The sequence below is a fragment of the Myxine glutinosa genome, chromosome 2 (assembly GCF_964187855.1).
Source record: "Myxine glutinosa chromosome 2, kmMyxGlut1.1, whole genome shotgun sequence".
Classification (NCBI taxonomy): domain Eukaryota; kingdom Metazoa; phylum Chordata; class Myxini; order Myxiniformes; family Myxinidae; genus Myxine; species Myxine glutinosa.
Genome location: NC_136262.1, coordinates 53,875,990 through 53,888,979, shown reverse-complemented (window position 1 = coordinate 53,888,979; position 12,990 = coordinate 53,875,990). Strand labels below are relative to the sequence as shown.

Below are 12,990 nucleotides of genomic sequence, written 5' to 3'. Positions count from 1 at the left end.
AATTCTACAGATGCTGTGATAAATAACTACCTCGGTCGGTTTGAATGTTTGAAAGAGAATAGACGTCTGGATCAATTTTTAAATTAATTTTAAATCCCGATTTATATATATATATAAACGCGAGTTTTCTGTGTGTGTGTTTCCGCGTTTTATTCAGAGATGGCTGAACGGATCTTCATCAAACTTTCAGAGGTTCATCAGTGAGTGCCTGGGAGTGATTTAGGCAACAACAAAAAATTGGTCCAACAATGCCAAAAATATATATATGCTAGCTTGGCTCGGCTCGCTATGCTTGCCTCACCACGCATCGTTGCAGAGGAACGGACTTGTTTTACCTGAGGATAATGACTGTACCTGAATTGCTGTGTTGTCATGATATACACCAATAATAATACAAACAATTATTTTGCACAAATTTATTTGTAGTGTTTGTGATATTACATTATTAAAAGCAATTTACATTGAAGATTTAGGTTGAAAAAAAAAACACAATTAAAAAAAGAACCCCTTAGCACATACATACGGGAGTGGTAGGTGCAGACTGGAAGATTGGGACGATTACACCTCACCATCATGTCATTAAAAACATCTCACCACCACGTAATTCAAAACACCTCACCACCACGTAATTCAAAACACCTCACCACCATGTAATTCAAAACACCTCACCACCTCGTAATTCAAAACACCTCACCCCCATGTAAATCAAAACACCTCATTACCACGTAATTCAAAACACCTCACCCCCATGTAAATCAAAACACCTCATTACCACGTAATTCAAAACACCTCACCACCAGGTAATTCAAAACACCTCACCCCCATGTAATTCAAAACACCTCACCACCACGTAATTCAAAACACCTCACACCACCTGATTTAAAAACACCTCACCACCACATAATTCAAAATACATCACCACCACCTCATTAAAAACACTTCACAACCACGGAAACAAAAGGTTGAGGGAGTAGTTCAGTGACAACACAGACACTGCCCAGATATGTAGATATATAGATAAATGACTGTACCTGAGTTGCTGTTTTGTCATGGTTTACACCAATCATAATTCAAGCAATTATTTTGCACAAATGTATTTGTAATATATGTGATATTACATTTTATTAGCAATTGAAGTTGAAGACTTAAGTTGAAAAAAACACAAAATTTTCAAAAAAAATTCCAAAAAAAAATACAAAAGTATATTTCAAAATTGTTCTAAAAAAATACCCTTAGAACATACACACGGGAGAGTTAGGTGCATACCATAAGTTGGGTAGGATTTCCCAAAAGTTTGAGGGAGTCGTTCAGTGACAACACAGGACAAGACAGGACAGACACTGTGCAGATATATATATATATATATATATATATATATATATATATATATATATATATATATATATATATATATATATATATATATATATATATATATATATATTGTTGCGGTTTTGAGAACCCCTCACTTTGTAAATACTTGTAAATAATATTCCATCATTTAAAAGGTTAAAGGTCGCACCCATTGCTAGTTCATATGCAACACGTAGGCCACCATAGGAACTTTAGTTATTTCCTTATTATGTGTCAGATAAGGCTGTGTTCCCAATTGTTGAATCTACGTTGCATCAATTAAATAAGAATAGGTCCCAACCCATTCGGGCCATTTTGCCAACCTCTCTCTCCCAATTCTATTATGCGCCTCTGCTTGCCAGCACCGTTCGCTGAATTGAGCCTTCGCCAACGCCTTAGCGCTCGCTCCAAACGCCATTGAACATGCGGTCTCAGGCCGAGGAAAAAGTGGGCGGGACACAAGAACGAGGCATGGCCCTGTCAACTCACCGTCAAGGGCGGAGCCGGTGAGCCCTCGCCAATCAACCAGGGCTGAGGTGAGCTCACTGGCGGGCGTGGTTTCGAAGTGCGCGCATTGATCTCAAAGCGCGTTATATAAGCGCAAGCATGACGCCCTTTTACGGACTGCGCGGAGGTCTGGCCAGCGAGAACATTCTGATGAAGACTGCGACATGGACTGCTTATTGTAACGAACTGCGCCACGGACTGTTTATTGTGAGGAAAGGCGCTGATTGCACGGACTGCGCCGAGAGAGAGCTTTGTGATACGAACATTGTCCGGGAGAGAGAGAGAAAGAGAGCGTTGGCACAAGCTACATATTACGTACGCCGCATCCCAGTCCCCCGATATATCTGTAAGGTCCGCTCGTGGTCAACGACACGTGGCGCGCTGCTGGCCTGCTTCCATCACCACCACGGCACGAGTCGGGACCGGGCGAGGAGCCTGACCATCTTCCTGGACCTTCCTCCCCTACCACTACAATCCCGTGTGAGTGTGTCTGTTTGTCCTGGGGTCGTAATAAGTTAAGACTGTTTAGATAAGATTGCCCTGTATCCTTCTGCTTCTTCTTCCTCATGTATATTCCTTTCTTTTCCTCTTCTTTTGCTTGTAAATAATTAATAAACCCACTTTTTGTTCTTCCCTTACTCTGGTTTCCTCTTATCCGATCGTTTTAGTCTTTTCTCGATTGAGTACCTGTTGCACGATTTGGAAACCGCTCAGGATCGGGTTTAGTCTCTTGGTTAATGGCTCGGGCCACGGATTGCTAACCGCTCGGCAATTTCCATTTTATCCGTGGTTCGAGCGGGAGTTATTTCCCTGCTTTACGGTCGGGTTAGTAAGTAGGTATTTGGGACTTCATTGACCAATCACCCTAGCTAATTCCGACCGGAAGGAGCGTCATAGCTTCCAGGATTGGGGGACGACCAGCTTAAAAGACAAGGGGATTAACCCCCCCTTGATAAGGGGAGAGCCGACCCCCGAATCCGCAACAATTGGTGTCAGGAGTGGGATTGGACCCGAACCAAATTTATATATTTTCTGGACAAAAATTTGGTCAAAATTACGAGCGGCCGAAATTTTTTATTAATATCCAAATTAAATCGTGCCATGGATAATCAAGGCGATCGGATGCCGGTGGGGGTAGATGAAGAGGGGTTAGAGGCAACCCAGGACCCCAGCGAGGAAGTGGGAGAGATGGAGGAGGAGAATGAAGAAGGTGCGGTAGTGGGGGTTGCAGGCGCACAAAATGGCGGTGCCGCGCACATGGCCGCGGTAGACGAGCCTGCAGCGCCAATAGATATGGGCTTATTTAGGACCCACATGATGGCCTTTATAGTCAAAACAGAGAATAGTCTGAAAAAGATGAGTGGGCAACTGGACACCCGAGGGTAGGAAATCAAAGAGGTGGGGGACAACTCCACTCGGGACATAAATAAATTGGAAACTAGAATGGGGGAGCAATTGGGAAGCCAAATTGGGGGGTTAGAAACCAAATTGGGGGGATTAGAGCACAAATTAGGGGGCCAATTGGAGGACGTGGGTGGCCAAGCCCGAGAAATTAATGAGGGGTTAGCGAGGGACGAAGCCACGTATAAAATTAAGGCATTGGAGAGGGACAGAGACCGCGAGTTGAGCGGGAGAGGCACAATGGTATGCGACGAGGTAACGCGGCTTGAGGAGCGCGGGTTGAGCGAGGCTGAGCAAGGCGCAGTTACGTGGACCGGGGTAGAGATCACGACCCGGGGTATGGGGAAGTCGGCGACCGCCGAAGTAGAAAATTTGATTTTATTAGCGCCAGCGGTCGTCGAGAAAGAAGAAAGGAAAAGCGAAGCAATAGTGGAAATTGGGATTAAGAAGACGCCGGACCTAGAACAGCACTCGCGGAAGGAAGGAATGGAAATTGTGCAAAGTCCATGTTCACATCGTGATGCCGTGCTTAATCCCAATAAAGATTTGCAGGTGGTGGAGCGAAGAATAGGAAGCGCCAAGGTGAGAAGGGCTGTATATGGCGCGAAAAGATTTTGCGGAAAAGTGTTTGGCGCAAAAGGATTGTTCACGCGTTTGGGATCGCGACGTCACCCGGGCGTTCGTGGAAGGTCCTTTGTGCGCTGCGTGAGTGGAAATGGCACGCATGTGAGAGAAAAGTGTGTGCCGAGGAGTGAGTGTGTAACAGAGTGTGAAAGTGGGTTGGGTGAGTGTGACACGGAGTGTGAGTTGGTTGTGGAGCGTGTGCGGGAGAGCACACCAGAGCGCGTGATTGGGTGTGCGATAAAAGAGTGCACACCCATGGGTAGGTGTGTGCTGAGTGGGTGGATGCAAAAGTGCACACGCAGGAGTGTTACGAAGTGTGTAACAGAGTGTGCGAATGGTAGAATGGATGCGCAAGAATGTGCGCGAGAGGAATGCATGGAGTGTATGGAGACGCCTGGATGTGCGAGTGAGAAAAGGAATGCGTGGTGTGAGAATTGAGCATCGACGTTGACCGGGACAGCATTCAGGCCGACGTATAGCCGACGCGAGCTCTCGGGGCGTGGTGCGCTTTGTGTGCTGCGGGGGCCGGCGGGGATCGTGGCCACGTCGCTCCTGCACGGAGCGCCATGCACGATTCGGGCCGGGCCCCGCCCTGTACGGTCGGTACCGCGCTTTGCCAGGCAAAGCGACCGGCCCGGGTCGAGGGGAGGTAGAAGGGTTCGGAGCGGCGCCCCCTTGTGGTGGCGACACTCCGGCCGGGCAAGGCTGGGCCATCACGCTTGGGAGCGCAAGGCCCTGCGTAGGGATGGTGCTTGGAGCCTTGGCCCGACAAAACCTCATCCCCTGAATCCGAATGCCGGACGGACCCAACCTACAGGAGACAGACCAACCATCCGCACGGATAGCCGGCTTTTTGAAGTCGAGCTATGGAAATGCATTTTCCCCGAGAGGCTCATAGAGTAGTGAACGAATAGTGATAGTGATGGCGAATGGTATACGGTGTAGAGGGATGGTAGATCTACCATCCCTCACATCGTACCTTTTTGGGCACATGAGCTATAGATTATGGGGTGGCAGTGCAAACTAGCCCGGGAGGGTTAGGATAATGTATAGGGAACTAGAGATGACTATAGGTGACCAAGATTTAAGTAGTGACATTGTACAGGTAGTGGGGACGTAGAGTAGGGTAGTTGGTTGATAATGACGTGGGATGTGCATAGTTTAATGGGATGACTGGGAAGCACGAATCTTAGAAGGGCAATAGATAGCCAGATGATGCTGTATGTGTGTGTATGAGCTTGAAGTTTTGGCGGAAATGAGGCATTGCATATGGAAGTTCTTTGTGGTGAGGGTGATGAAGTGAGGCAATGCTCGAGAGAGATGTGTGTGTGTGTAAAAGTGGAATAAATGGTATGGAATGAATGGTGTGGAGTGGAAGTGTGGAATACATGGAGTGGAGTGTATGGTGCGAAGGAGTGGATGGGGGAAGGATGGAACCCTTCATGAGTACCCGGGGAGGGTAGTTTAAAAGTAGGTAGAGGGAGTAGGTAAATTGTGGTTGGATATTGACATCTGTGGTGTGGGTAGTTGCACAGAAGTGTTTTGTTGGGTGCATGAGTGTATGGAATGGCTGGGCATGTGGCCTGTTAGTAAGAATGGTTGAATGGGCACTCTGCCACTGGTAGTTTGTCAGCCAGGTGAGGCCGCAGGTAGGCTCTGGGAGCCAGTTAGAGTTCAATGGGGCCCGAGGATCCAGAGGAAGGACCAGGGTAGCCCAGTGCCAGAGAGGGCACCGAGGGGGTAAGCGCCAGGGAGGTCCTTCCCCAGGTAGGTTAGGGTGAGGAGCAGGTAAGCTCGGGTGGCAACTGCAGTGGCGGAGGTGTGCAGGTGAGCGGACCTGCTGGTGAGCCACACGACCCAGCCCTGAAATTGTGCGAGGGCACAGGTAGAAAAATCGGGGGAGTGAGACCCCAAATTGGAGAGCGCCACAGTATGTTCAATGGGAATTGGTTTTTAGAACCGCATAGTGTAATGATGGCCAATGGTTTTGCAGGGCAAGACCCTGGGTAGTTTAATTGTGTTAATGTCATTTAGAAGTATAGCTAGGATGAAAGTCTCTTCGCGCCATCCACATCCACTCACCTAAGGTGATAAGACTCCACACCATGTTTTTGCAAGCATTTGGAATGAAAGATGCATCTTGACGTGGGTGAGACATTGTTTAATATCCCATCCCTTCCTAGGAGGGATTGGGGATTAATTTGGCATTAGAGGGAATGGGACAGACAAGACGGGTAGAGATGGATTTGTAAGTGGTGTAAATACGGGGTAGGGGCAACGGTAGAGTAGGTGACGGGGGGGGGGGGGGGGGACGGGACGGACGCTAGAGACGAGCTTTCTTGGCTCGCTCTCCCGCGCCCTTCATGTTGCATTGCTTTGTATTGATGTGTACCCTTGCACCCCTGCCCGCTGATCTGCTTGTCCTTCCTTCCCCACTCACGGACGATTGTTCATTTGTGCCCGGGGGGGGGGGGGGGGTGGGGGGAGGAGTGTGCAGGTGACCACAGTTGTGCGCCCGCACCCTTGCTGCCTCCGGCCTGCACTGATGCACCATATGGACCACACGTTCTGTGGCCTAGCATCACCTTATGGACCACACGTTCTGTGGCCTAGCACCACCTTATGGACCACACGTTCTGTGGCCTAGCACCACCTTATGGACCACAAGTACTGTGGCCTAGCACCTCTGCTGGGACCGACCATGGTTGTCCGCAGTATCTGGTTGCGGACCACTGTTTTGAGTGGCATCTATGCCAAGCAGTGGACCACCCACGTTGGCCCTGCTGGCCAGAAATAATAAAAAGCGGACACGGTGTGTGCCCTTTTAATAAATAACAGCAAGCAAGAAGATCAAGACAACCAGAAGCATCGGCCCAGCAGACAAGAGAAGACATCACAAGGCATCATTTATTATTTTTAAGATGTTTGTTTCTGTGCCTTTTTTTTTTTGGTGCTTTTTGGTGCTTAGTGGTGCATTCTTATTATTGGTGCATATGGTATAGTGTATCAGTGCAGTGCAGTGCAGTGATTTTTCCTCTTCTCAAAACATATTTTTCTTGTTTCGCACAAAAGACAGGTCCTGGGTGACAGTTTGTAAATAATTAGTAGTGTTTTTTGTAAATAATGCTCCCCACCGGCTTAGATGTGTAGTTTCAAAATAGTTCCGTAATTCGGTTAGTCTGTGGGCATGAGTCAGTTAGGTAGGATGCAACGCAGCAGGCGGGACATATTTAGTGTTAAAACTGTCGCACTCAGGGTGAGGTTAAAAGTAGAGGGTAACCACACCTAAGTGTCACACTAAGTTAAAGTTGTTTTGGCCCGGGCCAGGCCTGGAGGAAAGGAGGGTGCAGTCTTGCGGTTTTGAGAACCCCTCACTTTGTAAATACTTGTAAATAATATTCCATCATTTAAAAGGTTAAAGGTCACACCCATAGCTAGTTCATATGCAACACGTAGGCCACCATAGGAACTTTAGTTATTTCCTTACTATGTGTCAGATAAGGCCGTGTTCCCAATAGTTGAATCTACGTTGCATCAATTAAATAAGAATAGGTCCCAACCCATTCCGGCCATTTTGCCATCCTCTCTCTCCCATTTCTATTACGCGCCTCTGCTTGCCAGCAGCGTTCGCCGCATTGAGCCTTCGCCAATGCCTTGGCGCTCGTTCCAAACGCCATTGAACATGCGGTCTCAGGCCAAGGAAAAGGGGGCGGGACACAAGAATAAGGCATTGCCCTGTCAACTCGCCGTCAAGGGCGGAGCCGGTGAGCCCTCGCCAACCAACCAGGGCTGAGGTGAGCTCACTGGCGGCGTGGTTTCGAAGTGCGCGCATTTATCTCAAAGCGTGTTATATAAGCGCAAGCGCGACGCCCTTTTACGGACTGCATGGAGGTCTGGCCAGCGAGCACATTCTGATGAAGACTGCACCACGGACTGCTTATTGTAACGAACTGCACCACGGACTGCTTATTGTGAGGAAAGGCGCTGATTGCATGGACTGCGCCGAGAGAGAGCTTTGTGATACGAACATTGTTCGGGAGAGAGAGAGAGAGAGCATTGGCACGAGCTACATATTACGTACGCTGCATCCCAGTCCCCCGATATATATGTAAGGTCCGCTCGTGCTCAACGACATGCGGCGCGCTGCCGGCCTGCTTCCATCACCACCGCGGCACGAGTCGGGACCGGGCGAGGGGCCTGACCATCTGCCTGGACCTTCCTCCCCTACCACTACAATCCCGTGTGAGTGTGTCTGTTTGTCCTGGGGTCGTAATAAGTTAAGACTGTTTAGATAAGATTGCCCTGTGTCCTTCTGCTTCTTCTTCCTCCTGTATATTTCTTTTGTTTCCTCTTCATTTGCTTGTAAATAATTAATAAACCCACTCTTTGTTCTTCCCTTACTCTGGTTTCCTCTTATCTGATCGTTTTAGTCTTTTCTCGATTGAGTACCTGTGGCACGATTTGGAAACCGCTCAGGATCAGGTTTAGTCTCTTGGTTAATGGCTCGGGCCACAGATTGCTAACCGCTCGGCAATTTCCATCTTATCCGTGGTTCGAGCGGGAGTTATTTCCCTGCTTTACGGTCGGGTTAGTAAGTAGGTATTTGGGACTTCATTGACCAATCACCCTAGCTAATTCCGACCAGAAGGAGCATCATAGCTTCCAGGATTGGGGGACGGCCAGCTTAAAAGACAAGGGGATTAACCCCCCCCCCCCCCTCGATAAGGGGAGAGCCGACCCCCGAATCCGCAACAATATATTATTTATATATGATAGAAAGGGAGAAATTAAATTAATAGAAGGAAGAGACTGGAAGGTAATAGGGGAGTAAAAGGATGGAAAGAAATGGGGTATATGATATGCAAAGAGGGGAGAAGAGGGAGAAGAGGGAGAAATTCTGCTATTTTGCACAATGGATTATGCAACTCATCATCAATATTATCACAACATATAACATTTATAATTGCAGCACATACAGTTTAGCAATAAATGAATTCACTTGAGCAAATTTGGATGAGATTGGGTGCATTTTGCGTCATTAGTTCATGCACTAAGGAGGGAAAATAACACTCCAGAGCCCTGCAAAGAGTGCAGTGGCAGGTAGCAAAACAGCATGGAATGGGATGCGATAAAAAAAACAATTTAGAATAGAGTTTACTAAGGTAGATTGAAGTCTGATGAAGTATACATAAGCTGGTGGACTATTAAAAAAGTAGAATTTTAATGAAATTTATGGAATATAATAAGATAGCGTCAGCCCAATTTCATCATATGTGGAGTATTGAACAGGGGGCATTTGGAGGTTGAACAAGATGTGGAAATTCTGGCTCACCTTGAGAGTTCTGCAGAAGACTTCGTAAACAAGATAACCACTCTCCGCCTTGCCCCAATCTCTCGTGCTCACCTGGTCAAGCCAAGTTATGGAGAGTTTCTCAGAAAAAAAAACTTCAAAGCCTTTGTAAAACTCAAGACTGTGTTAATATCCCCAATTTATTGCACCCAAACTTCTTAGCGCATTCAAATCATACTTCCCTAGAAGTATGATTTCAAATCATCGTACTTCTTTTAATCCCAATAATTATCCAAACAGAAAATGTCAAAGGTCTTCAAAAGTCTAGGTTGACTGGTATACAAGTTTCTTGCAGTAATGTAATTCTATATATTTATATATATTATGACCCACAAACAAAGACTGTCTATGCATTTCTATAAACGTACGCCCAGAGTTAGAAGGAGATGTACTGCATTCAAACACAATTCGTGAATTGTTTATTTATTTATTTTAATGCATGGGTATTTTTTTGTTATTGCACCTGTATAAGCATTTTCTAAAAACATAGCCTGAAACAAAACAAGATATCGCAACAGTCCCCTCTTTTGACGGTACCTCGGAATTTATTTTGTGTCAATTTTGGTGACAGTGTAACAATTTTTTCTCTATTGTGGCTTCATCGCTGCCTCACATGCAGTAAGGTGTGCATATTACGTGAGTACAAGAGCCTGAAATTACCTCCTTTGAAAAGACATCTGAGTTGTGGAAGAGTGCAGTAATAGTGAAGTGCGTAAGCAGAGCTCCATAATCCATTGCTTTCCTCGCACAATGATCACGTAGTTTCACTAGAAGGGCAGCGTGCCACGGTAAAGGGGAAAATTAACAAGGACGGGTTTTTTCGAGAAAGGAAGACAGACAGGAATTAATAGAAAAGATATGGAAGACAGACAATAAAGGTGGAGGGGTGCATATGTCCAGAAGGATCTTTTAAACTATTGTCATCCCTCTCCCCTCCAACCTCCAAAAAGATGTCCATAGTAATGCTTAACACATTACTTATATCATATTACGTTATGTCATCTTTAGTCTTGATTCAATGTTGTAAATCTTGCCATAATGACCAAAAATGTCAAAAACTTTAGGATATAGTTTAGATGGTTTAGAAGGACATGAATGGCATAATGATTATGGAGCTCTGCTCAAATGCATGTTGCCAGCTATGCAGTGCATAACAAGGTGTCCTTAATTGTACAAGCCACCTGTCTTTTACTGGCACTTTATGTCAAAACACATCAGCTAGGTGCCACAATGGATAGTGTAGCAGCATAGCAAACCTGTTGTGCATTTTGTGATACAAGCACCAAATTTGGCACAAATGTACATTAATATGTTGCGAACATTTTCAGATATTGGGCCACTTGAAATTCCGTAATTTTTTTTTTCAAATTTTTTTAAATTTCGTAATTTCAAATTTTTCGGGTGACACCGTCACAATTTCGGTCTTCGAGGCCGGCCGATATAGTGGGGCGGCTTAGCCCAAATATTCAAAAGAATTGTGCATTTTGTGATACAAGCACCAAATTTGGCACAAATGTACATTAATATGTTGCGAACATTGTGTGGTCAGCAATGAAGACGAGAGTCTGAATTACATGTATGCAAAAGACCTTGTGAACCAGTGAAGCAAATACACGGGTAAGCATGAATTAAATCTAGGGCATGATATAATTTCCATGATGTTTACCTCTACACTCAATGGTGGAAGGAGGTAATGTTTTGATCCCAGCTTGTCTGTATGTCTGTTTGTCTGTTAGTCCACAAAATTCCAGACAAAGCTTGTAGTAGTGGTAGTTGTAGTGGTAGTGGTGATAACAGAAATTGTTATATAGAACTGAACTTACATTATTATTATATGCAGAAAATAACTTCATTTCTATATGCCCTGCAGTGGACAGGTTAATTGGTTTATGCACTGAAGGGGTCACCCTGGTGTGCACTGCTGTGTTCTGCCTCACTGAGTTGTTCAGGTATGATGTACTCAGCACAAGCTTCCGGTCGGCCCGGAGGTGGGGGTGCGGGGCCTGTCACGGAACGTCAAAACAAACGGCCTGCCGGGGCCGCCCAAAAGTCGGGCGTGAGGGGCGCGTCCACTAATGGAACGCCTCTCGCTTCCCAGATCGAGGGCCACGTGGTCAGGAGAACCTCATCCCTTCCGGTCACACTTTGCCTATCGGCCGGCCTCGAAGACCGAAATTGTGACGGTGTCACCCGAAAAATTTGAAATTACGAAATTTGAAAAAATTTGAAAAAAAAAATTACGGAATTTCAAGTGGCCCAATATCTGAAAATGTTCGCAACATATTAATGTACATTTGTGCCAAATTTGGTGCTTGTATCACAAAATGCACAATTCTTTTGAATATTTGGGCTAAGCCGCCCCACTAGGAGGATTGTAGTTAAGGATAACAAAACATACAAAGTCAAATTTTCAATTCTGACTTCGTTGTGATTAGACAATTAGAATAAAAGTAATCCAGGCGAAAACCTCATTTCCTCAATTTTCCTCATTTCCCAATGTCAAGAAGGAAAGCAGAGGTGACAGTGATGTTATAGAGAAATAAGAAAAAAAAGTATATCAAAAGTGAAACAAAATACTTACCGGAGGACAGGAGAAAATCATCACGTGGTCGCCACGCAATGCAAGGAACCTGTTCCGGTAACTGATCCAAGCCTCAGGTTCTGGAAGTCTCTCGTTGACCCAGCCCATGTGTACTATCTGTGGACATGAACACAATCATACACACAAACACACACTAATTAGTACCAATTTTGTTCTACTTCCAAATAGACGTGATATGAGGGCATTTATCATGAAAAAGGTAAATCTTCTAAGAAAATGTTTTATCATACCGTGAAACCCCAACATTCGCGATTCGATACTCACGGACGCCATGTATTTGCGGTTTATAAAATGTGATCTGCATCTACTTTTGCGACCCTGTGCTTCAGCTATTCATGGTTTTTACAGGTGCATAAACCATCTCCCATCAGCCACGTGCAAAAAGCAGCTCGAAAACCAACTTCCACCAGCCATGCATAAAGCAGCTCTATGTGCGCATAAATCATCCCTTGACCTGCTGCGATTCCTCGTGCTCGTGGACTTTTTCTGCTCATTATTCGATCATGGGTTTTAAGTGCAGGAATAGTGCAGGAGATGCATCTGCTCCCAAGAGGCAGAAAAAGGTCATGAGCTTGAGCCAGAAAGTGGAGCTACTAGACCGGCTATCAAGAGGTGAGAGTGTGGCCTCTGTGAGCAGGAATTATGGTGTGAACGAGTCCACTGTGCATTAGGCAAAAAACAAGAAGGCGATTTACGAAATTGTCATGGCTAGCTCAGTACCCAGCACCAAAGTGGTTGTCCAGGTCAGGGACGTTCACATAGAAACAATGGAGCAGGAAATGAATGTGTGGTTAGAGGACAACGCCTGGAAAAATGTGCCTTTAAGTGGAGCTCTGATTCATGAAAAGGCAAAGCGCATGTACGGTGATCTAGTTGGTGCGGGTGGTGCTGCAAACATGAGTGATGTGGGTATGATCGATGCGCTCAGTGATGCGGGTATGAATGATGTGGGTACGAGAGGCCCCAGTCCCTTTAAAGCTAGCAGGGGATAGTTTAACAGCTTCAAGAAGCGGTATGGTCTCGACAATGTGAAGCTCATAGGCGAGCGTGCCTCAGCAGACCACAAGGCAGCTGCAAAATTCCCTGCCCAACTAGCGCAGCTCATCGAGGAGAAGGGTATGTACCAGAGCAGGTCTTCAATGCAGACGAGACC

The 12,990-nt window shown here is 46.0% G+C and overlaps 1 protein-coding gene across 1 annotated transcript in view; it reads right to left on the bottom strand.

Annotated features, from left to right (window-relative positions):
* SNTG2 (syntrophin gamma 2) overlaps positions 1-12,990 on the bottom strand; it is a 278,507-nt gene that overhangs the window by 169,757 nt on the left and 95,760 nt on the right. Inside the window, exons 14-15 of the mRNA XM_078772595.1 lie at positions 11,817-11,933; positions 9,218-9,289 (exon numbers count right to left, since the gene is read on the bottom strand). Of these exons, the coding sequence (XP_078628721.1) occupies positions 9,218-9,289; positions 11,817-11,933 (189 nt within the window). The remainder of the gene's footprint in view (positions 1-9,217; positions 9,290-11,816; positions 11,934-12,990) is intronic.